The sequence below is a fragment of the Eutrigla gurnardus genome (assembly GCF_963514095.1).
Source record: "Eutrigla gurnardus genome assembly, chromosome: 22".
Taxonomy (NCBI): Eukaryota; Metazoa; Chordata; class Actinopteri; order Perciformes; family Triglidae; genus Eutrigla; species Eutrigla gurnardus.
The window spans coordinates 128,233-141,112 of NC_139933.1; the positions used below are offsets into that span (position 1 = coordinate 128,233).

At 44.2% G+C, this 12,880-nt stretch overlaps 1 protein-coding gene across 1 annotated transcript; it reads left to right on the forward strand.

Moving 5' to 3' along the window:
- The first annotated feature begins 439 nt into the window (after positions 1-439).
- Positions 440-2,031, forward strand: msrb1b (methionine sulfoxide reductase B1b). Its single transcript, XM_084039869.1, has 4 exons — positions 440-618; positions 1,047-1,189; positions 1,284-1,401; positions 1,862-2,031. Exons 1-4 carry the CDS (start codon positions 564-566, stop codon positions 1,876-1,878), a joined length of 333 nt encoding a protein of 110 aa, XP_083895995.1. The 5' UTR covers positions 440-563; the 3' UTR covers positions 1,879-2,031.
- The last annotated feature ends 10,849 nt before the right edge of the window (positions 2,032-12,880 follow it).

Here is a 12,880-nt window from a genome sequence, read left to right on the forward strand (position 1 = left end):
GGAAGATGCATTCATGAAGCGTTACAGTTATGTGGTTGGGATGAAAATGAAGGTTGAGTTCCAAGATTAGGTGTGAACTGAGCAAGGCTGTCAGAAGTAATGGGGTAAGAAGTAAGGAGGGGGGCATCACCATCCAGGAGCACAGGGTTGTTGGGTCTTTTTAGCAAACTGTCTCTGGAGCAGATCTTTAGCACACAGTCTCTGTAGTAGACTGTCTAGTAGACTGTCTAGTAGACTGTCTGTAGTAGACTGTCTGTAGTAGAGTGGTGGTGATGATGATGATGATGATGATGATGTGTCCCGAGCGCCAGTAAAACCCACGTGCGCCCCTGCTGTCAGACACTGACACCTAGCGTTCATGCAGGTAACAGCAGTGGGCGGAGCTCCTGATAAATCTCCGAGCTGGATCAAGTCCTTATCACTTAACACGAGAGGGGGGGAAGCAGGAGAGCGTCCGGCCTTCTGTCACCGACGTTACAAGAACGTGAATTCATTGAATTAATTCAGCCTTCAGCTGGTCGGGCAGATCCGGATCCAGATCTAGATCCAGATCCAGCAGCAGCATGTCTTTCTGTCGGTTTGTGGGCGGTGAGGTCTTCAAGGATCACTTCAAACCAGGTGAGCAGATAGCTGTTGTACTGTGATGTGACGTAACCTTAGTCTGGATTATAGATCCTTTTATGTTCGGTAGGTTTGGCTTGTATTGGAATATAATTCAATGATTGTGTAATATGACAGTGATGAGTAAGGAGGAAGGGTAGTATACGTGGTATGATGACCTTGTATTTTGTATTTAGGTTTATTCCATAATAATTAACATTTGCAGGATTTTAAATGAAGAATCTTCTAAATGAAAATAATGATGATAATAAAAAGCTTGCAATGCTGTGGTATATTAAAGTAAAGTGACCCTATTCCAGTGTGTCACGTGTCATAGCCTTTCTGTTCTCAGCTTTTCACACAAAATCATTTGAGGATGTTCCCAGTTTTACAATTTAAAAATGCTTCTCAGGTGGGGTGTTAAACAACTAACTTCTGTCCTGCAGGTATGTATGTGTGCTCCGAGTGTAACCATCCACTGTTCTCCAGTCGGTCCAAGTTCCCCCACTCGTCTCCCTGGCCGGCTTTCACCGACACCATCCGAGAGGACAGCGTCACCAAGATGATGGAGACCCTCACTGCCTTCAAGGTCAGACTCCATTGTTCTTCTGCTGCTGCTTCGTTCACACGGATCCAGCAGGATGTGACCAGGTGGTTGCTGGGATTGTGTCTCGTGTACGCAGGTTCTGTGTGGAAAGTGTGGCAACGGGCTGGGCCACGAGTTTGTGAATGACGGCCCAGAGGAAGGAGTCTCACGTTTCTGAATATTCAGTCACTCGCTCAAGTTTGTCCCCAACAAAGGTAAGAAGAGCGCAGACATGACGATGCAAAGGAAGGTGTGCAGGCAGTATGCATGCTTGTGTTGCTCCAGTTTGAATTAGCAAAAGTAGAAAATGACAATGAGAAGCAAGGTTTGTAGATTCTCTCAAGTAGTGGAGATGTGTTTTTTAATGTAACATACCATTCACCTCCATTACTCTGGGTTGCAGAGCCACTAAAAGCTACTAACTACAAAATGTAAATATGACTCGGAGAAAATCTATTTTAGTTCTTGAAGTTAATTTCCATTGCAAACCGGTTCCATTGGAGGATGTGTTTCACTGTTTATAATAAAACTTTCAGGGCGAATCCCAGAGTAAAAATTCATTTTTAAATCAATTAAAATAGATGCGTTTTTGTGTGATTTGACTGACATCATGATTTTATTAATTGGGAATCAAAACTTCACATATGTGACTTTTCCTTTTTGTGTCTGTCCCAGGTAAGGACAAGCAGTAAGGAGCGAGTGTTGAGTGTCAGTCCAGGACCAGCGGGTCGGCTCAGTGGGTGATGTGGACCTCGGTCCAGGACCAGCGGGTTGGCTCAGTGGGTGATGCGGACCTCGGTCCAGGACCAGCGGGTTGGCTCAGTGGGTGATGTGGACCTCGGTCCAGGACCAGCGGGTTGGCTCAGTGGGTGATGCGGACCTCGGTCCAGGACCAGCGGGTCGGCTCAGTGGGTGATGTGGACAGGGAAAAGGCCTGAGAGGGACATCCTGTCCACTGAAGAAGCTTTGACCGGCCTGTGACAGACCACACGAATCGCATAACTTGAATACCTCATATGTAAATACTGGATTATGGTTTACTAGCTTAATATATCAGTGGATGCATGTCATTTTGGCAGTTATCTGTTTGATTTCATATTACTGGTATCATTGCCTTATTTCTTTCAACCGTCATACATATATATATATATATATATATATATATATATATATATATATATATATATATATATATATATATATATATATATGTATATATAATCTATGCCCTGATGAATTTCATGTTTGTTGTCAGTCTTCCCTTTTAGTATCCGTTTTATGTTTATTTCCAGATCCTTTGAACGTTTCCATTTTATAGAGTTGTTTAGTTCAAAGGGAAATGTGATGATTTTTTTTGCTATATTGCATTGATCTGATAGAAATCCGGACTGAACAGATCAGGATTGTTACATTCATAACATATGGTTAACCTATAAACATGAAGATCCGAGCTCGGGAGTGCAGTGTATGTGAGCGAGCCACCGGGGCACGCCTGGTTGTTACCAACAGTCTGTTAAATGCTTCAAGGTCTAGTGTAGGATTTGGCGCCCCTTAGCTAGAGGTTACAGATTGAACACCAGTGGAAGAAGACATAATGTAGAGGAATCTTATTTCATGTTTCCATAGATGAGCTCACAACCTTCTCTGGCTTTTTACACATTTATTGATGGATGGATGTTGCTGTATTATTGGTTTGTTCTCGCTGATTTAAGCATGTGTAATATTTTTCTTTTCCAGGAAGAATAAAATGTTAACTAACATTTTGGGGGTATTTTTTAGGTGCACAATATGAACATGGATGTGATGAAAAAGGGTTAAAAGGGCATTTTGCATTTAAGCCAGACGTTGAAATAAGCTCTACTTTCACTTACAAAAACAGTAAAATGCTACTGAATCAGTCATAATCGACCAATACCAAAATATAAGAATATATGGACCATCTTTCGGAGTTACTTTCAGACAAATAGAGGAGCCGATGTTCCACAAGTTAACCTCTAGATGGAGCTATCATCCTGCTAGAGCACGTGCACCCCTCGACCTATGGAAAGATAGGAAGGATCTGTAAGTGGTGTGTTCTACCTGCATGTGTGAGCATGCTGAATATGAGTGTTGTCTTGCATGAATTATGAATGTTTGTTGTTTCAGCAGCTAACAGGGGCTCAGGTTCTCTCTGTGGCCCGGCTAGTGCTATATTCTCCGAGGGGTTGGCACAGATGTGAGGAGTAGCCTGGCCGCCTGGTGAGAGACTGAAGGCTATCATTACACACACACACACACACACACACACACACACACGCTAACATAGCACAGAAAAGGCATGTGCCAACCATCACACCGAGGGATTCTCCTCTGGGACGTCCCACCAATCTCTCACTCTCTCTTTTAACCTTATGATACCTTCACACACACACACTCACACACATGTTATTGGTCTCACCACAGACAAGTAAAGTTTGAAGCACATTTTCTTTCCTGCAGCGTGTAATTACGAGAGGTCATCATATCATTGGCAGACGTCAAACTCTCAGCATCAACAGTTTGAATCTCCTGGAGCACGACTCTGACTTCTCCACGCTGCCAAGCGTAGTCTGATGGATTTCTGCCCTCCGTGTGGTGGAGAAGCCGACCGATGGCTGAAGACATTTCCTCTGGTGTTGTCTTGGCACACAATCACTCAGCAGTTTACTTTAAGTCCATTCAGTGGATGTTTTTACCCCAGCAGCCCTCCTGTCCTGAGCCGCATGCATGCATTGGTGGTCCAGCTGGTAATCAAACCCACAACCTTGGCACGCGATGGGTTATGCTCCGCTCGTCAAACTGTACAGGAGTGGCTATGTCTCATGTACAGAAAGCAAATACAGGAAGAAGAGGTGAACTCTAATTAAAACACAGAAACACAAGCGTTGATGCAAAGGTTGATAGACATTTAAATAATCAGTGCAAACCCGTTGCTGTCCTCGTAATCCTTCTCTCTGATGGATGCTTTTTCTTCTGACTAGACACCTGCCTTTATTTAAAATGGCATAATATTATCATCAGGTTAATTGGATGGTAGTAAGCTTCCAGTAAGCTTGACAATAACAGAGTGGCATGTGTCTGGACCACAAAGTTTCAGTTTGGCAGCTTGTGCCCCTATGAGACAAACACATCAGCTGATAGTTGATCTTCTCATCCCTTCTCATGCCACTCATATTCAGACCCATGCACACGTTATGAAAAAGAGTATTCAGACGACACTTGGTTGCATTCAAGAACCCCACCCACCCACCTTCCATTAAATGTGAAACAGTTCTTGTAGAAATCTCCGACCACAAAAATGGTTGAGTAAATGAAACTAAATTAGTGTATTCTACAAATGAAACACGTTTCACAGACTTGGGAAAACATTCTTTTTGTGAAACTGAGTGGAAAACCCTCTGTCGTCCCATTTTGACCAAAGTGGATAAACCTCCAGGGGCTTTAATAGCAACTTTTCAAATGTATGGTTTGTGATTTCTTTGGTTTTCAGCTCTTGAGTTCCAGATCAGATAAGATTATTATTCAAAACTGTCTCATCAGTCATCACTGCCCCTGAGCCAAAAAACAGGTGGATGACATCATGGTTATTCGTCCAAATTAGAGCAGGATGCCATGCCAAAACACACACACACACAGAGAGGGAGAGAGAGAGAGAGACCATGGTATTGTGAAGCAGTATTCTTAAAGCATTCATGCTGGGTAGATTGCAGGATGAGTCTCGGTGCTACTGGAGCAGTCTGTGTGGCGAGTCTGTAATCAGCAGCCAGCAGAGTGAGGGAGGTGACACACCACAACACAGCCTCCATGTGACATGGCCGTAGCCATGACATTTAAAGGGCAACAGTTCATGCATGTTTCCATGTATTTTTATTTGATCATTTGCTGCTTCAGTTGCTTAGAAGTCTTTACTTTGCAACAGATATCAAATGATATGGCTTCGACTGATCAAGTATTTCCTTCAAGGTCGGGGAATTCATTTGAAATCATTTGATTTTTCACAACAGAAACTGAACTTTGGCCTCCATCCATATGACAGAATCACAAGTGTTGTTTCATTATGTTTTTTGCTGAAACGGCTTTGACTTTCTTATCAAAGAAATATATTTAAGTAATATTTGGAATTCAAAGCCATAGAAAAGCTCCAACTGGGAGTCACATAAAACTGTGTAAGGGAAACATAAATGGGTCATTTACTTGGACCCAGGGACACCCAAATGATTTTCTTTCATTCCCTAGTATTCCAAATGACAAGCAATGACCTACATGTGTTGATTTTAGGAGGGCCGGCAGCCTTGACTCTAGAAGTCTGTTGTGAAATGTGTTCTCACATCCTGTTCTGCTGTGAGAAGTCTATTTAATCCTAAACGGTCTAACCAGTCTGTCCGGGGGACAAGAGTCACTCAGCATCTGGGCTAAATGAGGAATCTGTCTCCATCTCGGCGTCCTGTCCTGTGTTGGTCCTGTGGTGCCTGTAGTGAAGCGCCCGGCTCACCACGCCAGCCGTGTCCCCGGTGTCGGCGGCGTGTCCCGGGTCCCTGGACACCACACACAGATCGCCATGCATCATTCTTAGAGATCCAGGGCGTCGAGCTGCAGCTCAATAAGTCAGACAGACAGCGAGGTATCGACACCTTTCAGCTTCAGATGGGATTTGAGTTAGACAGCAACGAGGGATTTTGCTGACATATTGCCTTTCTTCTGAAATGGAAGAACACAATGGCTCAGTCAACAGTGTTAGTCTAATGTTGAACATGGTGTGCTCTGTTTAGACCAGAGAACCTTGGGAAGCCTCAGGCCAGGTGTGCTTCACACAAACTAGTTAGTACATGTGTCACCAGCGACGGCTCTAAGCATAGACCTGTTTCAAGGGTTCCAAAGGTGTTGGAGGCGGCCTTCTAACTCTAATACCGATGTCTTTAAAGTCAAGCTGACTCATTAAGTGCCTCTTTAACCCGTTAGATCACAACCCGGTCATATTGTACTAAACCAAAATCTATTTCTTTGTATTTTTTTATCCAAATTGAATATTTTCCTGGAAAAAAAAATGCAGCACATCAGCTAGTAGCCACCAATTTCAACCAATAAGGCCATGACATCCATCCATCAATCAATCTGCAACGCCGACAGAGCTAGAGAAGGTCGGGAGCTAATCTTTAGAACGATCAAATCAAAATCCTGCCATTGTTACATCCCTCCAGTTTCATTTAGAGATACGTCACCATAAGGGAGAGAGATGCTGAAGATCTTCCTCATGACTTTATTCACTGGTCACTCTTCCAGTCGGCAGCATGTCACAGGATACCTTTTTACAAAGTCTAAAAAATGCACTAAATGCACGTTCAAAACACAAAATAAAAAGATTTGTATACATTTACAATACATGTGAGTCTGCTCACCCAAATAAAAACATTGAAGAAGCCTTTTGTGTTGTTTCTGCAAAGATGTTTTCAAATGGTATTTTATGCCTTTGTGGTTAAAAGAAGACAGATGGCAGGAAGTAAGGGAAGGCGAGGGAGATGGCTAATGTAAACTTTCCTGACCAGGCAGATTGTCTTCATGCATTGATGGTTGACACCTTAAACCCGTGGGGACCCCAGCTGTTTCATAAATGTCACTGTTGGATGCTTTAGCCACAAGTTAAGTTCCATTTTCTACATTCAAATCTGGGCAAATAAAACCAAGATGTATTGCATTTCCACTGCCAAAGTGAGGGAGTATCTTTCTACGTTATTTGCGGGTACTGACCCTTTGGCAGAACATCAAATGAGCAGGAACAGATATGAGCTGGTACAAAGTTTACCCAGAGTGCTTCATGGCACGTCTGGCAGCAGCAGGTAGAAGCATATCCAGGTTTGAGCTCCATCTGCCCAATCATCGCCCTCTCGCCTTTTGCCGAGCCTCGTCTGCACCGGCGTGTTCGCCTCCGACAGTGCCGATGTAAACACGGTCTCTGAGTGCTGTCAAACGGCGTTATCTTCAGTCCCGAGAGCAGATAAGCACCAAAACACAGTGACTGGCTTCAAAGCCGTGGAGCTCCAAAACTATTTAATCAGGAGCCTTTTTCTGGGCCTCTGCTGCAAGACCTGCGACGGTGATACGCTCTGAAGGCAGCCATTGGGGTGTGTGTGTTTGTGTGTGTGTGTGTGTGTGTGTGGTTAACAGGGTCACGTTGTTTAGGCTGCCTGTCTCTCTCTCTGTGGGTCAGACTCATAGAGGTATAATTGTGTGGTGAGACTGCTGAAGATCTTGCTGGTTTCCTGAGGCCCCTTGTGCTCCACAGTCCATTGATTTCTGCAGCTTCACTGGTCCAATAACCAAATGGAGGATTCTCTGTTGATGAAGTTATAACTGGGCATCCACACACACACACTATGTCAGGGACGGACGTTGGCTATAATCCTTTTCATTTTGTCCTTGGGTTCGGATCAGATCTACCAGCGTGGTGCGTCTCTCTATTTACAGCCGCGTCCGGCTTCTGATAGATCATCCTGCTCCATGGAATTTCACAGCAGTGAAAAAGTCACCAGAATGATTATAGGCCAGCTTTTGTTGCATGAATGACATCATGACTGTAGATCATGGAACTGTATGGTTTTGGAAACCCTCTATACGCGGGGCATAAATCGCACAGCAGCCGTAGCGTGCACACCAAGATTCTTGGCTCAATGTTTGGATTTGATGCAGAGGAAAAACAGAAGGTCAACTATGGGATTCCTGCACGCAATAACACACATGCTGTACTGGAATAACCTGCAGCTAGAGTGGAGTACTAATCAGCAGATTTAGCAGGGTGGCCTTATTACTTCGCGTTACATCTGTCAGATAACCTATCAAAGGAGCTGAATGCTTACTGCTGTGAAATGCAGCACAGATCAGCTGATAGCTCTGCTGTCATTAAAGGAGCCTGACGTCACCTGTGCTCAGATCTCTTTTATGGCTTGTTTTTGTCCAAACTCACGTGAAGATGAAGCAACGGCCAGGAGAAAGTGTGGTGGTGGTGCTGGGGGGGGGGGGGGGGGGGTTATTGAATCTCACTGTGGATAGCAAGCCACATCGGCTGGTTTACTACAGTGGTAAACTATTTGTTTGTGATGTAATTGCAATAAACAATACATTTGTTTTGAAAGGATATAATGATGACAATTTGTAAAAAGTCATGGTTTGTTTGGTCTGTAGGGCCATAAACACCTTTTAAAAGCTTGTTTTCTGAATGGAGTTATGATCCATTGGAACTAGTTTATGCTTACATTGTAGCTTCGGCGATGGTTTAAATGCCGAACTCGAGGCTTCAAAACCGTAGTCCACAAATCAAAAGGTGATGCCACATCAAGCAGCTGATTAGCATAGCGTAGCACAAAGACTGGATCTGGCTCTGTCCGGAAGAGCCTCTAAAGCCCACAATTAACGTTAATGTAATTAATGTGGTTTGGTGTTGGTTCAGTTTAAAAAAGTGTAAAAGCTTTCCCTGAACTTTGACTAAGCCAAAGAAAACTTGCATGTATAATCCAATATACAATAATAATATTGTCTGAACTTTCCTCTTTTCTTTTCGTGCCATGATATTTGTGGTTTTCAGTTCAAGGCTTTGTGCTTTCTATGGAGACAGGACTTCTAAACGGCTTCAAGAAACCTTTGCAAACCTAACAGTCTCTAAAATGGCTTCTTGCTCCTGAAAAGTGGACACTAAACCCAATAGAAAAAGTGTCTTGTTTGAAAAGAAAAGAGAAGAAAAGATGACTTTTTTAATCTAGATTCATTGAAATACATGTATTGCAGGAGAATTCCTACAACAACCCATCATCTCACTGAATGTTACTTCTCTCGATCGTGGAGCATCAGATATCAGATGTGAAGAGATAAGCTGATTTCACTGCTGTTGTTTAGTCTGCATCTCAACCCACCTGAAGCCCTACCTCCTCCTGCAATGTCAGGCTGGAGGCATGTGATGGCTCAGCATGCTGTCAACATATATCAACACATCATTATGGATTTCCCCCAATTCTATTACACAGACAATACATTTAGAATGACTGAATGAGAGTCCAAATATTTGTTTCAGTGCAAAGCGAGAGAATGTTTCCACTTAGTGGAACTAAGTTAAACAATCACATTTTGTTGGTTTCCCTCCAGTTTTTCCTCTCAACCAAGACGCTTTCCCCTGAAATGCTTGCAATCATGCAATGAAAAAGCAAAATGGGGAAAGAAAATCAGCCAGGAGATAAAGACAAGTGTAAAGGGCCGAGGCAGAACAACGGTGAGCTTTTATTGGAGACGATGGCCACTGTTTAACCACAAAGACCTGCAGTACAAGTGGAACTAGGATAAACCAGGAGGGCGTCAGGATGGACGTCTGGGAGCTACAGTGACTCAGCCTGAAACAGGTGAACAGTGTTGTTATTATCACCTCCGCGTCACACGGCGAGGCTGCCATCCTGTGCAGGCATGCCGGTACTTGACGTACCTTCTCTACTCCTCAATTGAAAACCTTTTTGAGCAGCGAGCTCGTAGCCACACCCATGATAATGTGTGGTGCCGCTGTGCCCTATACTTACCCAGCTGGCCGCAGAGCTCTGCCCTGCAGTTACGGCTGCCATTGTGGCCCTGCCACTGCATTTCACACAACACACAGCTAACAGCGCACACATGCTAGCACTGTATGGGCGCTCTCGCTCCGTTTGTGTAACGATCTCAGACTCCCTTCGCCAGGCTTTGACTTCTTGTTGACATCTTTGATGCCGTGTTGTTTCGCTGCTGAAGGAGGCGGCAGCCATTCCAAGAGTTTCTCCCTGGATGTTGATGCGACGAGGAGGTGTGTCCAGAACAGCGGATGCCACAGGTGTGCCTCAGCACCACAGTGGTTTAAGCACAAATGTCTTCGGACCGTTGAACCAGCAAACAAACATGGCTGTCCATTTGGCAGCAGGAAAATGCCTTTGTGGGAGCTCCCAGCTGATTATAATCCTACGCCATTCAATCATAACTGCAACAATAAGACAGTAAGAGAGACACACACATTCCATGCAGGTGCGTTAACAGTATGTGAAGCTCGTCACATGCATCGTGTCCTCAGTAATCCCACCCTGGGACAATGCTCTGTCTCGTCAGGTGTGTTCACTCTGAGCTGAAACACTGAGGGGATTATTGTGAGGAGTGTTGAAAGAGAGGAAGCAGGAAGCCAGTGTTGTACATCCCAGCACCTCGTTTCCATCAGGACAGCTGTAAGGTCAAGTTGAACTAACTGGTCCTTTACCGAGGAGTCACCGCTGATCTTTGTACAGCTGCCTGCCTTCCCACACACACACCTTACACGTGTGTGTGTGGGGAGTTCTGACTGTCATGGAGGTGTAGACAGATACTGTACCTGATGGCTGATACAGATATATAACACACGCTGCAGATACTTCAATGTAGTCAACACAGATTGTTTTATCCCTTTGCACATGTCATTGATGAATCAATTATAGCATATTCATGACCTTCATATGACTGGGGCCTCGTGATAGTATGAATCCAGTTTTGTGTCCCACCATGGCAGTTTGTAGTATCAATGAAAAACAAGCAGATAACTGTCACGTTGAAAATTGTATATAATATATTTGGTCTTAATTGAGTGACCATATTTTCAAAGGACCAAACTGGACATGCACATTCTTCTACTGCTCCCTGGCCGTCTTAATGTTAACCTTTATATCGGTATTTCCACTGTGCGTGGCCTGGAGCTCCTAATAAAAGACAGACTTTCTCTTTGGCATATGGAAATGCTGTGAGTGAATTTAAGTTCCCTGGTTAGCAGCCATGCTGCGCATATGTCTGGGGCTTTTATTGTGAAAGGTAAGACCAATACCGTTGTTAATGTGGGGCAATAAGCGTATTATCTGTTTGTAGATTCTCTGCTTGCATCCTGTGTAGATGATCCCAAAGCAGAGTAAATCCACTACAGACTATATAATGAAACGAAACCAAGCAAGCCCACATTATTGATCACTTTGACTAGAGAGTGGCGCGTCTCCGATTGTTTTTCAACATCCCAGTGGATCAATATGGAGGAGTGCTCGGAGAGTACAGAAGGGTAAATGATGCCTTCTGTGTTTAGAGACATGCTGCCAGGTTGGAGGAGGCCGGGTCGATAAATATTGTCACCCCCATTCAGATTTATCATCCATATGGATGTGCTGCCATGTCGCGCCTCACTTATAGTTCAACATATAGGGGGAAAGTGCCAATAAATCGTGATTTATACTGGAACACATATATTGTTCCAAAACTATTCTCCAAAATGGGTTTCGTATCCAGAAGCATCCATTTGTGAAGCGTCTGACACTGAAGGCTCATGATGGGTTGGGTCGGCCCACGATGAATCTCTCCACCATGTCATCTCCTCCACCCTCGCAGTCCAAGGAGGAACAGGAACGTGGTTCCAGTAGCAGCATCTAGTAACCTACATCAGAGGTAAATGGCCTCATTTATATAACGCTTTTCTCCAAATCTTTACAGACTGACATTCATTCACACATTCACACACCGACGGTGGAGTCAACCACGCAGGGCGACAGCCAGCTCGTCAGGAGCAATTAGGGTGAGGTGCCTTGCTCAGGGACACCAGGCACTCAGCTAGGAGGAGCCGGGGATCGAACCGGCCAACCCGCTCTACCTCCTGAGCTAAACCCCCCCTTGGGGGTTTGAGAAGGTGACTTTTGATAGGACTGCCACCAAAACCTCATTTCTTTCTTTGTTGTCCTGTCATTTTCTTCTCCATTTTGACTAGTTAGCTTTGTTTAGTTGGGGGGTTTAGTTCAGGAGGTAGAGCGGGTTGGCTAGCAACCGCAAGGTTGCCAGTTCAATCCCAGGCTTCTCCTAGCCATTCAGTTTAAAGAGATTAGATTTAGCTATTAACTTCTCCATATTCTCGTGGACTGATATTAATGGAAGAAAGGAAAGCTATCTTTGATTGGTTGATCCTCATCACATGGCAGTGTATGATTTTTATTTGATTTTGATATGATTTCATCATCATCATTTTATTACAGATAAAAATAAGGAAAACCAGTAAGTACATTTTGTTGTAGCTTCAGCTAAGGCTATCTACCAGCTAGCAAACACTTGGTCTGTAGCTGTCTGTAGCTGGAGCTGTCTGTAGTTCTTCAGAGAGTCAACGCCACAGTGGCTTCTATTAATGCAACAGTGCAGCCGTCAAACATCTTATAGTTGCTAAATACATTTTTTTGCTAATAAAACAGGGCTGTATTTAAGTGTTTCAGCTCCGGTCCACTGGCATCGCGAGGAGGGAGGGATCCCAACATTTTCTCTGTCTGTGTCATTGTGTTGTCATGGCAACATTCAGGAACTAATGGGTAGGTTTCAAAGACAGCATATTATTCCAAAATAACTAAACTCCCATGAATGTTTTAAAGGGTTTGTATTTATTCAACACTAATAGAGTAGTGGTGGTCTGGGTTAGTGCATGTTTATGACCACACACACCTGTCTGCCCCTGTTGGGGAGGAGTGTAAAGGTTAAAGTGCATGTCATAGCTGGCTCCATGGGGGCGTGGTCAGGAGGGCTAGCAGACAGCAGGTGGCTCCTGGCCACTACCTCAGTAGATGTGGTGATTTCAAGCCCTCTTCATCAGGTTCCACACATGACCCTCCCTTCCCAACGCATTACCTGCCATTCATC